Below are 18634 nucleotides of genomic sequence, written 5' to 3'. Positions count from 1 at the left end.
AAATGGTGAGTTCTTACGCCAAAAGCTTGAGTTTTGGGATTTATCCAAATCCAAACATAGATTATTATCATCACTGACTATTACATCTTGTGAACCTAATCTACTTCATTGATATACTATTTCTTAGCTAGTACCAAATGGTTTTGATTTCTGCTACTTTATAATTTAGTTTTAAGTCTGGTACAATTAGGCCACCTTCCTTTGCAGTTTTTTTTCATTAATTTACTTGAAATTCTTGATCTTTTATTCTTCCAGATGAATTCTCTTACAATTTTTTCTAGCTCTATAATTTCTTGGCAGTTTGATTGGTATGGCACTGAATAAGTAGATTAATTTAGCTATTATTATTATTATTATTCAACACCATTATATGCAGGATACTTTTTCTAAAAGGAAGACAATGACAAGAGTTCCTGCTTCCATAGTCTTCCCTGTTGGAGACTCCCATACACAAAGGTTGCCAAGGGTGGTGTAGTGGACTCTGAGCCTAGAGTCAGGAAGACCCAAGTTCAAATTTAGTCCCAGACAATTACTATGTGACTTTGGGCACCATTTAACTTGTTTGTCTCACTTCCCCTCAACTATAAAATGGGAATAATAATAATAATACCTCCCAGGGTTAGTTGTGAAAATCAAAAGAAATATTTGTAAAATGTTTCACATAGTGCCTGGCACATAGTAAGTGCAAGCTATTATTGTCAATATCATTATAAATGGAAATGCTCATGTAACCAAGTACCCTTACTTCACAGAAGGAAAACTAAGGCTCAGAATAGAGAGATGGCTTGTCAAAGCTTATTGGTGATAGCAGCAATTCTTGAGCCCCAACCCCCTGACTACCACTCCTTTTTTGTATTAGTCCTTCTACAAGACCTCCACAAATGAAGAAAAGCCTAAATATGGCCACAGAGATGTCAGGGAAGAAATGCTTCTATTATGTAATAGGAAAAGGGAGATAGGACTCACCTATATATACATTTTCAGTCTGGTTTCCTTTTTTAACCACCAATTTCAACTGACAGAAAAAAAGAAACAAAATCCAAAGCTGTCAGCTTTTAAATTAATAATTTCTTGTGAGCAATCTGATTCCTCCCAAAGTTAAGCTTCCTAAATGTAGCCCAGTATCTGGTAACCAAATGTTTTACAAAAGACAATTGGGTTCCATTAAACAGGAAACATTCATCAGTCACCTCCTTCCTTTAGTCCCCCAAAGAATCCCAGAGTTGAAGAGTTTAAGGAGAGCTCAAAGGTCATCTTATCCAACCCAACTTCTCATCAAAGCCCAGTTCTTTTACCACTTCTTGACAAGGGGTTGTCAAGGGTCCTGTGCTTGATGCTTGCCTGTGATGAAGTCCTTTATTCTAACAAGTCAGGGATCTATGGGGAGTCCCATAAGTATTAGTGCAGTTTTAAGCTACTGAAGCTTAAATTTGCTAAGCAGTTAAGACTTTGGGGACTGCCTGTATCTGTTTCTATGAATATTCTCAGGAAATATAATGCAGATTTAATCCTAACTACCGTTATTTTAAGAGATTAAATGACAACAGCATGCACATTTCCAAAAGGTCTTTTTTTTTTTTTTGGGGGGGGGGGGAAGGGGCAGAGAAGAAAGACTTACTTGTAAAAAAATACTCCCCACTTTCTGTAGTTCACTGCTTCCTGATGTCACTGTGACAGAGAAGGGAAAATCAAGAGAACAAAAGGTATCGAGAGATATTGCTAAAGGATTTGGGGAGTGTCTGAGAAGCTCTATTTATACAAACATCCTATTGAGCAGCTTTTAGACAGCAGTTTTAGGATTCAGGTGTTCTTCTATGTGCTATTCCATGTTACAGATGAGAAAAAGACTCAGAGAGATGGAGGGACTTTTCCATTGCCACTGAGGACACTTTAAACATCAGAATGTGACGCCAGGTGCTGCTGACTACAACTCAAGCCTTCTGTTCCTTATATAATGATGCCACATTGGCTTGCCACGGGAAAGGCAATAAGCAAGCTACTATCCAAGAGTTACTCAGAAGATCCAGATTCAACAGATCATCTAATGGATCATTAGGGCCAAGTAAAGACAGCAAAATTAGAAGATTTTCCAGGTGGAAATGGGGATTACCAGCACCTAGAAGCTAGAATTAGAAATCATCTGCTGAGTGAAATGAGCAGGACCAGGAGATCATTATATACTTCAACAACAATATTATATGATGACCAGTTCTGATGGACCTGGCCATCCTCAGCAATGAGATCAACCAAATCATTTCCAATGGAGCCGTAATGAACTGAACCAGCTACGCCCAGAGAAAGAACTCTGGGAGATGACTAAAAACCATTACATTGAATTCCCAATCCCTATATTTATGCCCACCTGCATTTTTGATTTCCTTCACAAGCTAATTGTACAATATTTCAGAGTCTGATTCTTTTTGTACAGCAAAATAACGGTTTGGTCATGTATACTTATTGTGTATCTAATTTATATTTTAATGTATTTAACATCTACTAGTCATCCTGCCATCTAGGGGAGGGAATGGGGGGGTAAGAGGTGAAAAATTGGAACAAGAGGTTTAGCAATTGTTAATGCTGTAAAGTTACCCATGCATATAACCTGTAAATAAAAGGCTATTAAAAAAAAAAAAAGAATTAGAAATCATCTCTGAGTTTACACAGTACAGTCCCCAATGAATTAATATAAGCACCTTCCATGAGAAGGCAACATCTTCCCCATTTGAAGTTCCCTTTCTTCCAAAGGAATTTATCCACACACCTCCCTTAATCCTACCTCCCATTAATTTCAAACCTGGCTCAAGCTAGTTACCTCCAAATTTCCATTCCATATCTATAAGCTGGTTGATCATCAACGTCTGTCCTATTGCCCATCGTGCAAGTGTGGAAGATTTCTGTTTCCACTGCCAAAATAAAAACAAATTAAAAAATCACGTGAAGAGAAAAATCTTCTCTCTACTATTTCCCACATTTCCCAATACCCTCCCACCAATAAGAGATTCAGTTTTAAGCAGTAAGACATAAGAAGGCCTACATGCCCTATCCAAAAAAGGAAGAGGGAGGAATTTAAATATCTTCTTTCTTTTCAACATAGCAATGGTGGTTGGTATCAAAATAGTGAAATACCATTTCTTAATTCTGAAATGTTTAAATTCAGCCCAACAGGATAAAAAACAGATGCAATGAAAAAGCATCACCCCATTTATATAGTGATAATAAAAGCTCACAGTTATATAGCACTAAAAAGCCTTGTCTTGACAACAATCCTAATGAGTAGTGCAAGTATTAACTCCCTTTTAATAGATCCAGAATCAAAATTTGAGTCTTAAAACAGGTCTCCTGACTTAAAGCCCAGTACTTTTTTCTTTTTCTCTTCTGAGCAATAAGGAATACCTAATTCCTCTACTCAAGTGGAGAGAATAGGCACCTGCTCCACAACACATATTCTTAAAAGATTTAAAGATAGGACACAGGAGAGACAACTGGGATAAATGACTTGCCAGGGGTCACACGGCCAGTCTTTTTTATCAGACATGGGGCTTGAATATAAGCCTTCTTAACTGTTGTGTTGTATCCTGCCAGGAAGCCTTTCCCTCTTTTTTATGACTATGCTATCCAACAAAAACCATTAAGCCAACAGAAGTTATCTGTGGTTGACTGTTTTCTCCAAATCAGTATTTTTCCTTTTATGAAGTAAAACATGAATACCCACATGAATGAGATCACAGATGCACTGGAGTATAGGAAATAAAACAAGAAATCTTAATTAATCCTGATTAAAAGGAATTGAGATACCTTCTCAGAAAAATAAGTGGCTTTCTCTTCACTGAGCCCTGAGGGAGAAAAGAATGAGGATTAGCATAATAAAAGGCACCAATCACTTAATATTTAGCAGAGGCAAATAAAGGGCCTACCCAGAGTAATGAAATCTGCTCTGACCTGCTCAGCAGTCATATTCTTCTTCAAGGCACCTAGGAAGCAGAAAGATAAACTCATTTTAAACCTGAGAGCAGTCAGCCTTTGCAGGTTTAATGAGTGTCCTGGGCTGTGCAGGGAAACCAAAGAAATGCAAGACTCAGACTCAGATAGGACTTAAAATCTAAAATGGAGAAAGGAAACAAGCAAGAATTCACAAGACAATTTGATTAAATGGATATATATTAAGCAATGTACAATACACTGTACTACCAAGTACTAGAGAATACAAAATCCTAGGATCTCAGGATTTCACCACTGAAAGAACATAAAAAAATCATTTGGTCCAACCCCTTATTTTACAGAGAAAGAAACTAAATCTTAGAGAAAGAAAGTAATTTGTCCAAAGAAACAAAGAAGCAAGAATGCATTATAAGTCCTCTGCATGAAAGACCTGGGCAGATACAACCGTAAAATGACGGTCTGAAATAAAGCCCTCAAAAGAGTCCCAAATTGGGCCCTCAAGAGGTTTCTGCAATAATCAACAAGGAAATGAAGACAAGGGCCCTGGTATGGGTACCAACTTTGAAGGAAAGAGTGCTCTGTGTGAACCAATGTTCTGATTCTGGCTTGGCACATTATTACTCTTCTCTAGATGTCAGTTTTCCCCTCTCTCAAATAAGGGCATTGAACAAAGACCTTGAAGTGTAAAGGGAGCATGAGAAAGGACTAACATGGGATCTCAGGAAGGTTTTCTAGAAAAGGCAGGAATCTGCTTGGGTCCTTGAAGGATGCCTGTTATGAATAGATTTTTTAAAAAATAGGAGAACAAATCACATCTAATAAAATTCAAAGCAAAATGGTTTACAGGGGAATACAAGAGAGGAGATTTTACAAGACAACATTTTATAGGTTATACTGAGCTTTTAATCAACTTATAAGAAATATTACGCCTTTCTTTGTAGATTCTACTTGTTTAAAGATATCAGCTGGATCTCATGGGAATCAAACTTGTGGCTAAGCTATCAACCCTCTGGCTAACAGTAGTTTCAATTCTCAAGTTTCTTTCTACCTGACCCAGCCAAGCCATTCCTTTGAAGCACTGTGGACCAGCCCCTGCTGAGTTTTCAAGCTTAGTTCTGAAGTTAGGACAAAAGGCTCCAAGTCGCTCTGAAGTGGTGCTAAGGAACAAAGTACTTATAAATGTTCATATCTTCACTAGTCTTTGGAGACCAAGTTTTCAACCAAAATTTGACAGTAAAAAGTCACAAATAAATGCCTGGTGAATTTACCACTGGCTTCTTCCTAAACCTCGAGAAGACAATTAAAGAACAAAATGTGAAGATAAAAGCTCTTAAAGGCCCCTAACTGCCTCATCGCCTTACTTCTCCAACACTTGACATGTCTATGCCACAAACACCTTAACAGAAACCATTTAAACAAAGAGAGGAAATCTTTCATCTCAGAAATCTGACAGGACAAGGAAGTCTAAAGAGGAGAAAGCCGAAATACCAGGAAGTATTGTGTGTTTTTGCCAGCCTGGACAGGCTCAAAAAAGTCAGCCAACAATCTCTTCTAAACTCTAAGACATTAGCTTCAGTGAGGCTACTCTGAAGAGCTCAAAGAATTTTTCTTAATTACTGAAATTTGCTTTTGCAGTGGGTTTATTAAAATGAACTTATTGGGTACTATGGGGAAAAGATCATGCTAAGTAAGTTCTAAAGATCACAAGGAGAAAAATAATACAATCTTGGCTCCCAAGAAGTTCATACTCTCTAAATCAAGAAGATAGGACATGTTATTTAGCAACAAAGCAAATGTCAAGGGTGCAAAGACCTAAGGGTATAGCTACAAGATTTCTACAAAGACCCAGATGTCTTTTTTTTTTTTTTTAAATAATAGCTTTTTATTTTCAAAATACATACAAAGATAAGGCCCTAATGTTTTAAGGATGCATTGGAGTAGCTGCCTCATAGAAATAGCTCACTACAACTGGAGAGGGAAAGTGAGCCTAAGGGTTTAAGTGGGTAGGAGTTTCTAGGTTCCCTCTAAAAAGGGTAAGAGATACAGTAGCAGAAAGTTGGGCAAGTAGTTAAGTTCTGCACTAAATTCTTGGGCCTCCTATGCTTTCTATACTTCATTCATCATATCTTTGAACAAAACTTAACTGAGCACCCACTGTGTGTTCTGTACTGTGCTGAAAGCTATATATAGGTATACAAAGAAAATTCCTGCCCTCATGAAGCTAGTGGGGGGGGGGGGGGGGGGGGGGGGGGTATACCTTCAAATAAACACAAAGGCTAAACATGAGATTTCATTGATGAAGAGAATTCCCAGGTTTGGAAAATGCTTTCTACCCAATTCATCAGTCCCTAATCGGGAACTTGGAGAGTTGTCAAGAGCCCAGCTTCTTTAAACTGAGGTTCACAACTTCATATGGGGTCTGGTAACTGAAGGTGAGAGTTGTGAAATTATGATTTTCAATAACTGTTTGATTTGTATTACTATTTTATACACCAATATATGCAAGGTTACAGAAAAATTTCTTGGGCAAAACAGGGTCACAAGTAAAAAAAGTTTAAGAAGCCCTGGTCTATTAATATAGATCAAAGTACAATATTTTCACTTTTTTTTTTTTTTTTGGTTATTACTGTTTGCTTGTTGGTTTTTTCCTTTCTCATTTTTTTCTCTCCCCTTTTGATCTGATTTTTCTAGCACAGCATGAGGAATAAGGAAACACATTTAGAAGAAATGCACATATTTAACCTAAACTGGATTGTTTGCTATCTTGGGAAGGGGGAAGGGAAAGGGAGAAAAATTCATAAAAAAACAAAGCTCTACAAAAATGAATGATGAAAACTGTCTTTGCATATGTATTTGGGGGTGGGGGGGAGGAAACTATGATTCAGGCCAATTCTAACAGACTTGTGATGGAGAGAGCCATTTGCATCCAGAAAGGGGACTATGGGAACTGAATGTGAATCACAACATAGTATTTTCAATTTTTTTCTTGCTGTTTACTTGCTTTTCTTTTTTCTTTCTCATTCTTTTCCTTTTTAATCTAATTTTTCTTGTGTAGCATGACAAATGTGGAAATATATATAGAAGAACCGCACATGTTAACCTATACTGGATTACTTGCTGTCTAGGGAAAGAGGGTTGGGGGAAAGAAAGGAGAAAAATTTGAAACGCAAATGCAAAGTTTTGCAAGGATGAATGTTGAAAACTATCTTTATATGTTTTTTGAAAACAAAAATCTATTATTAAAATGAAGTTTTTAAAAAGCTATTTTTAAAAAGAGGCCCTGGTCTTAAGAGTACTGAGAAGGTAGTGACTTGCCCAGGATCAAAAAGTAAGAATTGTAACAGGCAGTTTTCTTTCTAATTTTCTCTCTATCCACTGAGTCATCATGAAAAACTCAGGGATCAATCTAGACCTTGGGACTTTAATTTTCTGTAAAACTTAATCTGTCCAGATCCTTTTTCAAAGCAGGGGTACTCAAGAAGATATTAAGCCTAGTACAATGTTCACAGTAATAGGTGACTGAATTGACTAAAACATAAAAGAGGCAGGTAGAGGATTCAGTGGGAAGAGCACCAGTCCTGGTTTTAGGAGGGCCTGAGTTCAAATGTGACCTCAGACACTTGATACTTACCTGTAGTTGTGTGTCTCTGGGCAAGTCACTTAATCCTGAAAGAGAAAGAGAGACAGAGAGGGAGGGAAGGAGAGAAGGAAGGAAGGGAGGGAGGAAGGAAAGAAGAAAGGAAGAGAGGAAAGGAAGGAGGAAGGAAGGAAAGAAAGAGGGAGGGAAGAAGGAAGAGAGAGGGAGGGAAGGAGGAAGGAAAGGAAGGAAGGAGGAAAGGAAGGAAGAAAGGAAGAAAGGAGGGAGAGAAAGAAGGAGGGAAAGAAAGAGAAAAAAGAAAGAGGAAGGGGGGAGGGGAGAGGTGGAAGGAAATAGATGAATGTGAACCTCAGTTTTCTCATTTGTAAAATGAGGACAGAACTCTTCAGGTCTCTTCCAGTTTAAAAGTATTATCTTAAGCTCTTATATAAGCAGAGAGAATTATAAATCATTGAATCCCACCAGGGGGAAGAATTAAGATTTTATTACCCTAAACATAGATAGTTCTCAATCTTAGAAGCAGGTAGATGATGCAGTAGAAAGAGTACTGGGCCTGGAATTAGGAAGACCTGAGTTCAAATAAAGCCACAAGCTTTAGCAATATATGATGTGGGCAAGTTATTCAACAACTCTGCATGCCTCAACTATAAAATGGGGATAATAATAACATAGTTCCCAAAGTGATTACAAGGATCAAGTAAGATAATATTTGTAGAGCACTCAGGACAGTGTCTGGCATAAAAAAGAGGTTTAATATATTCTTATTTCCTTCCTTCTGAGATAGTTTTACAGGATGCTACAGAACCCTGGCCTAGGAATCAAGACAACTGGGTTGAGTTCCAGCTCTGATATTAACTTGCTGGATGATCTTGGGCCTAGATAATTTAACCTATTGGAACTTCAGTTTTCACATACAAGACTAGTAGTACTTGTCCCACCAATCTTATTAGACAATGAGAAATGAGTTAATATAAAAGAGTGCTAATATGAGCCATTACTAAAAAACCTCAGAGTCTTGTATTTCAAAAACAGAGAAGTTTTAATTAGAAGCCCTGGTACCAGTATGAGGATCCAAAGGAAAGCTAAGGGAAGAGCAAAGATTTACTTTTCTTAAAATTTGTTAGAAAGTTAGTAAATATTATTCCTAAGATTATCAATCTATGTGCTTTTGTTTGGTAAAACAAGGGAAAAGAGATGTCAATGTGAGGACTATTGTGAAAAATCCCCAAAGAAATGAGGGATGGAAGGTGAGGATGGGGGAAGAAAGAAAAAAGCCCCAGAGTTTCAAGGATCCAATAAACACGTATTAAACAGATGATCTGGAATCTGAGATGATACCTCACATTAATATCTACATAAGCTTCTTAAAACCCCTGTTTCCCTTCTAGGTTCAATAACTGGGCCACTTCCTCTATGAAACCTTCCCCAATTCTCCCAGATGAATAAGAAGACCCTTTATACTTGTTTTGCATTTTCTTATCTTTGTATAGGTTGTTCTCTAGCAAACCTGATACCAAGCCAATATAAACTCCTTGAGGTCAGATGCACACTTCTCTTTTTATCTTTGCTTCTCAACTCCTAGGACTGTGCCAGACATAACCTAGCACCTATTAACTGTTGGGTAAAGTTAAAAAAAAAAAAAAAAAAAAGATGATTTAATGTACCTGGCTCTCTTCATACACTTGGCTAAGACCTTACCATGAAAATCAAAAAGTATATAATCCCTCAGTCAATATTGGGGACGGAGTTTTAGAGACAACTGCTTCTGAAAAGTTGCTGAAGTAATGAAATATAGGACTCTGGGCTAAGTGTTAGAGAGATAAAGAGGTATAAATGGGGTATAGGAACTTTACCTGGAAATAAAACATATATCATAAAATAAAAAAAACTATGTTACAGTTAAAAAAAAACTGTCTGGGCTATTACAATAAGCCAGACAAGGTGGTGAGAGTCTGAACTCTCATGGTGGCTTCATGAAGGTAGAAGAGGTTGAGAGGTGTTAAGGAGTTAAAATCAATAAGACTTGGCAACTGATTAGATGTCACATGGTGAAGAAGAGGGGAAAACGGGTCAAAAATGTTTCAGATTATGAAGCTATGTCCTTAAAAAGATGATGGATGATGCCTTCAAAAAAAAAAAAAAAAAAGAGAGAGAAATTTTCAAGGGGGAGAGGCTTGGAGAGAAAAATAATCACTTCTATTTTAGACATGTTAAAGTTTGAGGTACATCTATCTGAACTTTTCTAGAGTGCTACAAAACCACATGTCAGAAGGAAACATTAAGGCAAAGTATATAACTTTGCAAGTCATGTGCACAAGAAATAGATGATGATTCTACAGATGAAACTGGATGAGGTCAAAGAAAATATGGAGTCTAGAGAAGGAAGACAACCCTAGAAAAAGCCATGGGAGACACTCACTCTAAGAGAATGGGAAATAAAGAAGCAAAGGAGACCAAGAAGGAATGGTTGGAAAAGAGGTAGGAGAACTAGGATACAACAATGTCACAGAGGTATAGGGAGGAAAGAAAGGAGTCTGAACTTAATCCTGTAGGATGGTAATTCTCTAAGTGTGATCCTTGGGGGGAAAAGGGGTCACCAGGACTCTCTCAGGGGTCAGTGAGTTCAAAACTACATTCATAATAGAATATTTTAATTTCTAATGGAGTAAATACTAATCAATATAATACACATAAATTAAAGCTCTGAAGGAGAAGAAGGGAGAGGAGTCCCCCTTGGTAATTTTTAAGAGTATAAAGGAAACCTAAGATCAAAAGCTTTGAGAAATGCTGCTCTAAGACAACAGAAAGCAATGAAAAGTTTCAAAAGAGGGAAGTTACATGATCAAAGAAATGTTTTAGGACAATTCATGAGGCATCTGTATATAGGAAAGATTAGAAAGGGAATGACTGGTGATGAGAGAACAATTATTGAATTATTTCCCTCCTACTTTACTTACTACAATAAGTTCAGGTCTCTTCTATGCTAAAAATCCTTCACTTCACCTTGGTATTATACACTTCATTACCAGTTTCCTCCTTCTTACTCACTACTTCCATTTCTTCATTAGCCCCTCTTTCTTCAATTCTTTGCCACATAGCTTTGAACCCCAGTTCTATTGAAATTATTCTCTCCAGACTTACACAAACTGATGCTGAGTGAAACGAGCAGGGCCAGGAGATTATATACTTCAACAATACTATATGATGACCAATTCTGATGGACCTGGCCCTCTTCAGCAATGAGATGAACCAAATCAGTTCCAATGCAGCAGTAATGAACTGAACCAGCTCCGCCCAGCGAAAGAACTCTGGGAGATGACTAGGAACCATTACATTGAATTCCCAATCCCTATATTTTTGCCCACCTGCATTTTTAATTTCCTTCACAGGCTAATTGTACAATATTTCAGAGTCTGATTCTTTTTGTACAGCAAAATAACGGTTTGGTCATGTATACTTATTGTGTATCTAATTTATATTTTAATATATTTAACATCTACTGGTCATCCAGCCATCTGGGGGAGGGGATGGGAGGAAGGAGGGGGAAAATTGGAAAAAGAGGTTTGGCAACTGTCAATGCTGTAAAGTTACCCATACATATAACCTGTAAATAAAAGGCTATTAAAATAAAAAAAATAAATAAAAATAAAGTTTAAAAAACACTGGGAAAAAAAAAGAAGAAATTATTCTCTCCAAAGCTGCCAAAACTATGTCATCAAAGTCAATCTTCTCTTTCTTTCTTTTTTTGCCTGTTTTCATTTTTTTTCCAATAGTAATTCATTTTTCCCACTACATGCAAACATAGTTTTCAGCATTCACCTTTGCAAGACCTTCTTTTATAAAATTTTCTCCCTTTCTCCTCCCTATCCCCAAAATAGCAATCTAATAAATGTTAAACATGTGCAATTCTTCTAAACATATTTCCATATTCGTCATGCTGCACAAGAAAAATCAAATCAAAAGGGAAAAACCCATAAGAGAAAAAAACAAGCAAACAAATAACAACAAAAGGGTGAAAATACTTTGCTTTGATCCACATTCAGTCTCCATAGTTCTCTTTCTGGATGCAGATAGCATTTTCCATCCCAAATCTATTAGAATTGGCTTGAATTACCTCAGTGTTGAGAAGAACCCAGTCCATCCCAGTAAACCATTACATAATCTTGTTTCTGTGTACAATGTGCTCTTGAATCTATTCATGTCACTTAGCATTAGTTAATGTAAACCCTTCCAGGCTTTTCTGAATCAGCCTGGTTATCATTTCTTCAATACTCATCTTCTTCAAACCTTTCTTCGAACCATCATCTGACACTATTGGCCCCACTCATTTCCTTTTGTGATACTTTTTCTCCTCTCTTGCATTCTGTGACATCAGACCAATCCAGGATTAGTGCTCTATTTGCTACACATCCTAGCTGCCCCTTGAACATGAATATCAAATCTACATCTAGCCATAACCCTTTCTCATAAGCATCACACTCAAATTTTCAAATGATTGATAGTTATATTTTGAAATCCTCCCAGTACTTCTCACTCCACATGTGTATAAAGTCAAAATTATGTTCTTTGCCCAAAATTTGCTTCTCATCTTAACTTTCATATTTATCCTAATAACAGCACACACCTATTTTCCTAATGCCAAATTCTGATTTCACATCTAATTAATTGTCAATTTGCATCTCTCCTTTCTGTTTTAGATATCTTTACACTGCATCCCTCTGGGTCCAGCCTCTCTGTTGGGTAAGTAACTTAGCTGGATACACTGGACTTGAACTGCTGATTTCCAGACTCTCCTAAAGCTTATAATAGGTTCTCTTCTTAGTTATAGGGACCCTACTCCTCAAAGCTGCTTCTAATAACTCTTTTGGCTCCCTGGACCTGCTCCTTAATGAATATTATTTCACCTACTGAGGAAGAAGCTTTGCTATAAAATGCCAGATCCAAAGGGAGAGTGAAGAGGAAAAGAGAAATCTCTCCATACACTGCAAGGGGGAAAAAAGATATCAATTCCTGCTTAAGAGCTAGGTTCTTCCTCTATAGCTTTCCTCTAGATTGCCATCCTGTCCAGAGTATTTCTAAGGTAGCAAACTGTCTTTATAAAGTTCAGCTAATATTTAATTCCACCAAAGAAGGATACCCTGACATTTTGCAATTATTGATAAATGGTCAAAGGATATGAACAAAATTTTCATTCTAAGAAATTAAAGCCATTTCTAGTTATATGAAAAAATGTTCTAAATCACTAGTGATTAGAGAAATGCAAATTAAGACAACTCTGAAGTATCTCTCACATTCATAACTCTCACATTGGCTAAGATGACAGGAAAAGAAAATGATAAATGTTGAAGGGCTGTGGGAAAACTGGGACACTAATATATTGTTGATGGAGTTATGAACTGATCCAACCCTTCTGGAGAATTATTTAGAATTATGTCCAAAGGGCTATAAAATTGTACATACCCTTTGATCTAGTAGTGTCTCTACTGGGTCTGTATCCCAAAGAGAGCATAAAAGAGGGAAAAAGACCCAGATGTACAAAATTTGTACACTAGCACTACAAATTTTTGTAGTGGTAAAGAACTGGAAACTGAGTGGATGCCCATCAGTTGGCTATTAGCTAAATAAGTTATGGTATATGAATGTTATGGAGTATTATTGTTCTATAAGAAATGATGAGCACTATATTCAAAAAGTTATCAAACTGTGCATACCCTTTGATCCACCAGTATTTCTACTGGGCTTATATCCTAAAGAGATCTTAAAGGAGGGAAAGGGACTCACATGTGAAAAAATGTTTGTGGCAATCCTTTTCATAGTGTCAAGAAACAGGAAAATGAATGGCCTATCAGTTGGAGAATGGCTGAATACATTGTGGTATATAAATGTTATGGAATATTACTGTTCTGTAAGAAATGACCAACAGGATGATTTCAGAAAGGCCTGGAGAGACTTACACGAACTGATGCTGAGTGAAATGAGCAGGACCAGGAGATCATTATATACTTCAACAACAATACTAGATGATGACCAGTTCTGATGGATCAGGCCATCCTCAGCAACGAGATCAACCAAATCATTTCTAATGGAGCAGTAATGAACTGAACTAGCTATGCCCAGAAAAAGAACTCTGGGAGATGACTAAAAACCATTACATTAAATTCCCAATCCCTATATTTATGCCCACATGCATTTTTGATTTCCTTCACAAGCTAATTGTACAATAATTCAGAGTCTGAGTCTTTTTGTACAGCAAAATAATGTTTTGGTCATGTATACTTATTGTGTATCTAAGTTATATTTTAATATATTTAACATCTACTGGTCATCCTGCCATCTAGGGTAAGGGGGGGGTAAGAGGTGAAAAATTGGAACAAGAGGTTTGGCAATTGTTAATGCTGTAAAGTTACCCATGTATATATCCTGTAAATAAAAGGCTATTAAAAAAAATATATATCTGGAAACTAGTAGCTGTAACCTTCTGTATCTGATAAATTGACCATGATCACAAAAAAAAAAAAGAAATGATGAGCACTATATTCAAAAAGTTATCAAACTGTGCATACCCTTTGATCCACCAGTATTTCTACTGGGCTTATATCCTAAAGAGATCTTAAAAGAGGGAAAGGGACTCACATGTGAAAAAATGTTTGTGGCAATCCTTTTCATAGTGTCAAGAAACAGGAAAATGAATGGCCTATCAGTTGGAGAATGGCTGGATAAATTGTGGTATATAAATGTTATGGAATATTACTGGTCTGTAAGAAATGACCAACAGGATGATTTCAGAGAGATCTAGAGAGACTTGAATGAACTGATTCTAAGTGAAATGAGCAGAACCAGGAGATGATTATACACGGCAACAAGAAAACTATTTGATGAACAATTCTGATGGACATGGCCTTCTTCAACAATGAGATGATTCAAATCAGTTCCAATTGTTCAGTGATGAAGAAAGCCATATACATTCAGAGAGACTGTGGGAACTGAGTGTGGAACACAACATACATTTTCACTCTTTTTGTTATTGTTTGCTTGCATTTTGGTTTTTTTTTTCAAGTTTTTTTCTTCCTTCTTAATCTGTTTTTTTCTTGTGCAGCAAGTTAACTGTATAAATATATATATATATATATATATATATATATATATATATATATATATATATATATATATACATGATTGGATTTGACATATATTTTAACATATTTAACACGTATTGGACTATCTGCCATCTAGGGGAGGGTTGGGGGGAAGGAAAAATTTGAACAGAACGTTTTGCAAGGGTCAATGTTGAAAAATTATCTATCCATATGTTTTATAAATAAAAAGCTTTAATAAAATTTAAAAAAAAATGATGAGGACCTTAGGGGAAAAGAAACCTAGAAAGTCCTCCATGAACAAAGTGAAATATACTATACGTGACCAGTTGTAAATGACTGTTATTCTCAGTAGTACAATCATCCACATCTACTCTGAAGGACTTATGATGAAAAATCCTATCCATACCCAGAGAAGGAACTGCTTGAATACAGATCGAAGCATTCTCTATTACTCTCTCTCTTTCTCTCTCTCTCTCTATTTTTAACTTAATTTTTCTTTAGGGTTTTTATTTTTATTAGGGTGAGAGATCTATGTTTTCTTTCACAACTTGACATTTATGGAAATGCTTTTGCATAACTTCACATGTAATTTTTTTATTGTGAGTGGTGATAAAGGAGAGAATCTTGAACTTAAAAATCTTAAAAACAAATGTAAAAAACTTTTGAATATAACTGGGGAAAATATTAAATGAATAAGTTGAAAAAAAAAAATGATGAGGATGCTAATTTCAGAAAAGCCTGGAAAGACTTACATGAACTGATACTAAATGAAATGAGCAGAACCAAGAGAACATTATACACAGCAACAACAAGATTATATGATGATCAACTGGGATTGACTTGGCTGTTTTCAACAATGAGGTAATTCAAGACAATTCCAAAAGACTTGGATGGAAAAAGTCATCTGTATCCAGAGAGAAAATTACGAAGACTGAAAGCCAATCACAATATAGCATTTTCACCGTTTTTGTTGTTGTTTGTTTGCTTTTTTCTCATCCCCTTGTCTCCCTCCCCCTTCCCCCATCTGATTTTTCTTGCATAGCATAATACATGTGGAAATATGTTTAGAAGAATTGTACACATTTAACCTATATTGGACTGCTTGCTCTCCAAGAGAGAGAGAAGGGAGGGAGAAAAATTTGGAAGGTTTTGTAGGGGTGAATGTTGAAAACTATCTTTGCATGTATTTTGTTTTGTTTTTAATTTTTTTTTATGATTTATTTTATTTCTTTATTTTATTACTGAGACAATTGGGTTCAAGTGACTTGCCCAGGGTCACACAGCTAGGAAGTGTTAAGTGTCTGTGGGCAGATTTGAACTCAAGTCCTCCTGACTTCAGGGCTGGTGCTCTATCCACTGTGCCACTTAGCTGCCCTCTTTGCATGTATTTTGAAAAAAAAAAAAAAAGCTTTTTATATTAAAAGAAAAAGATTGCAATTATGCTTTCACTCAACATTTCTTAGGTATTGACAGTGTATAGAGCACTGGGCTCAGGTTTGTGTGATCTCCACTTAGTTATGACAGGAACCTTGCCTTCATGAAGGTCTAAGTCTAAGAAGGGGAGTCTAAGAAGTCTAGGAAGGCTATAGTACACAACATTACAAGATAAAATAAATACACATAAAATGGTCCAAGGAAATAGTCTGTTATCAATAAATGGGAAGAGAGTAAGGGAAGAAAGAAAAGAAGGACCTTTTTTGGAGAAGACATTTCAGTTGTGTTTTAGTGAAATAATAGAAATTCACCAGAAAAAAAAAAAAAAAAGAGTATTTAAGGCATACAATACAATGAAAACAAAAGCACAGAAGTGGGAGAGCAAATTGTGGCTTTTGATTGGCTGAGCTAACAGGTCTGCAGAGTTCCTCAACAAAAATATAAAATCTAATTTATATTTTAATATATTTAACATCTACTGGTCATCCTGCCATCTGGGGGAGGGGGTGGGGGGGTAAGAGGTGAAAAATTGGAACAAGAGGTTTGGCAATTGTTAATGCTGTAAAGTTACCCATGCATATAACCTGTAAATTAAAGGCTATTAAATAAAACAAACAAACAAACAAACAAAGATATACAATAGTTAGAAGGGTAGGAAAAAAGCTATCTAGCTACCCAGAAGTGTAACAAGCCACAAAGGATTTTCTGAGCAGAGGTGTGACAGATATTCCTGGTCTGAATATCAAGAAATCCTTTCTCTACACTGACACTCAGAGTAACTTTAGAGAATTTTTTTCATTCTTTGAATCTAATTTTCTCCTACCTTAAAAACAAGGGGTGGCTGGACTTCAGGTCTCTTTTGAGCAATGGAATTCTATGATTGGCTGAAGACCAGGAAATCAGTCAGAAAGCTCTTCTCAGAGCTACATCAACTGTGGTACAGAATGTGGTAGCATATTACTGTCAGAAACTATGAATATCAAGAATTCAGAGAAGCATGGGGAAGTTTACTCACTGAAGTAAAGGGCAGAGTATGGGAAATAATATATACAATAACAATGTGTATATTGTCAAAAGAAGAGAACAACAATAATCCCAGAACCAAGTAGCCAGCTTACACGAACTGATACTAAATGAAATGAACAGAACCAGGAGGTCATTATACACAGCAATAGCAACATTATACGATGACCAATTCTGACGAATTGCTCTTTTCAACAATGAGATGATTGAGGCCAGTTCCAATGATCTTGTGATGAAGAGAACCATCTACACCCAGAAAGAGGACTGTGGGAACTGAGAGTGTATCACAATATAACATTTTCACTCTTTTTGTTGCTGTTCGACTTGCATCTTGTGTTCTTTCTCATTTTCTTCCTTTTTGATCTGATTTTTCTTGTGCAGCATGATAATTGTGATAATATATATAGAAGAATTGCACATGTTTAACATATATTGGATTACTTGCCATCTAGGGGAGAGGATAAGAGGAAAAGGGAAAAAAATTTGGAACACAAATTTTTGCAAGGGTGAATGTTGAAAATTATCCATGCATATATTTTGAAAATAAAAAGCTTTAATAAGAAAAGAAGGAAAAGAGTACTTCTTCCTTTACATCTTTGTAGAGGTGGGGTATTATGGGGTAAGATGCTGCATAGATGGCAGACCTGACTGGTGTTAATTTTGCTATTTTTTTTTTTTAAATTCTTTTTAAAAGGCGTGAACAATGATACCAAAATGGCAGTCTCAAGGAAAAAGTATAGCTAAGCTCCATATATAAATGGGTACAGAAATACATTTCATTCAACAAGAAAGCAAGAGGGAAATGGGAGAAAGGAGGAAGATAAATTAATCCTAAGCAAAACACACACACACACACACACACACACACACACACACACACAAACTCTTAACTAAAAATGTACAAAACTATTTGTAACAATTCTTTTTGTGGTTGCATAAAACTAAAAACTAATGCCCATCAACTGGGGAATGTTCCTCTTCTATCCTTGCCTTTGCTCTAACTGTTCTCTCCTCACTTCCATCTCTCAGAAGCCCTATCTTACAAGCTTTCTCAAAAGTCAAGTCCATAGGAAGTCTTCCTTGGCCCTTTTGTAACTATCAGTATCTCTTTAAAGTTACTTTCTTCTGACTCTATAAAAAGTACCTATTTATAGATAAGTTTCTTCTATTACTTCTTTTACTACTATGTCCAAAGGGCTATAAAATTGTGCATATCCTTTGATACAGCAATGTCACTTCTGGGTCTATATCCCAAAAAGATCATAAAGGTGGGAAAAGGACCCACATGTGTAAAAAATGTTGTAGCAGCTCTTTTTGTGGTTAAAAGGAACCAAAAATTGAGGGGATGCCCATTAGTTGGGGAATGGCTGAATAAGTTATGGTACATGAATGTAATATAATATTATTGTTCTGTAAGAAAAGATGAGCAAGCTGATTTCAGAAAAGCCTAGAAAGATCTACATGAACTGATGCTAAGTGAAATGAATAGAACTAAGAGAACATTGTAAACAACAACAACATGATAATGTGAGGATCAACTGGG

At 36.3% G+C, this 18634-nt stretch overlaps 1 protein-coding gene across 5 annotated transcripts in view; it reads right to left on the bottom strand.

Moving 5' to 3' along the window:
• COMMD7 (COMM domain containing 7) overlaps nucleotides 1-18634 on the bottom strand; it is a 36340-nt gene that overhangs the window by 5722 nt on the left and 11984 nt on the right. For 3 of the 5 annotated variants that reach the window (XM_012553624.3, XM_003757012.4, XM_012553625.3), the window contains exons 4-8: nucleotides 3915-3971; nucleotides 3796-3833; nucleotides 2813-2903; nucleotides 1619-1668; nucleotides 967-1015 (exon numbers count right to left, since the gene is read on the bottom strand). In XM_012553624.3, the coding sequence (XP_012409078.1) occupies nucleotides 967-1015; nucleotides 1619-1668; nucleotides 2813-2903; nucleotides 3796-3833; nucleotides 3915-3971 (285 nt within the window). The remainder of the gene's footprint in view (nucleotides 1-966; nucleotides 1016-1618; nucleotides 1669-2812; nucleotides 2904-3795; nucleotides 3834-3914; nucleotides 3972-18634) is intronic. The other 2 variants (XM_031954100.1, XM_012553626.3) reach the window with 2 other exon arrangements.

This window comes from Sarcophilus harrisii, chromosome 2 (genome assembly GCF_902635505.1).
Source record: "Sarcophilus harrisii chromosome 2, mSarHar1.11, whole genome shotgun sequence".
In the NCBI taxonomy this organism is placed as follows: domain Eukaryota; kingdom Metazoa; phylum Chordata; class Mammalia; order Dasyuromorphia; family Dasyuridae; genus Sarcophilus; species Sarcophilus harrisii.
Note: the sequence above shows the minus strand (reverse complement) of the source record. Positions and strands in the feature narration are given on the sequence as shown.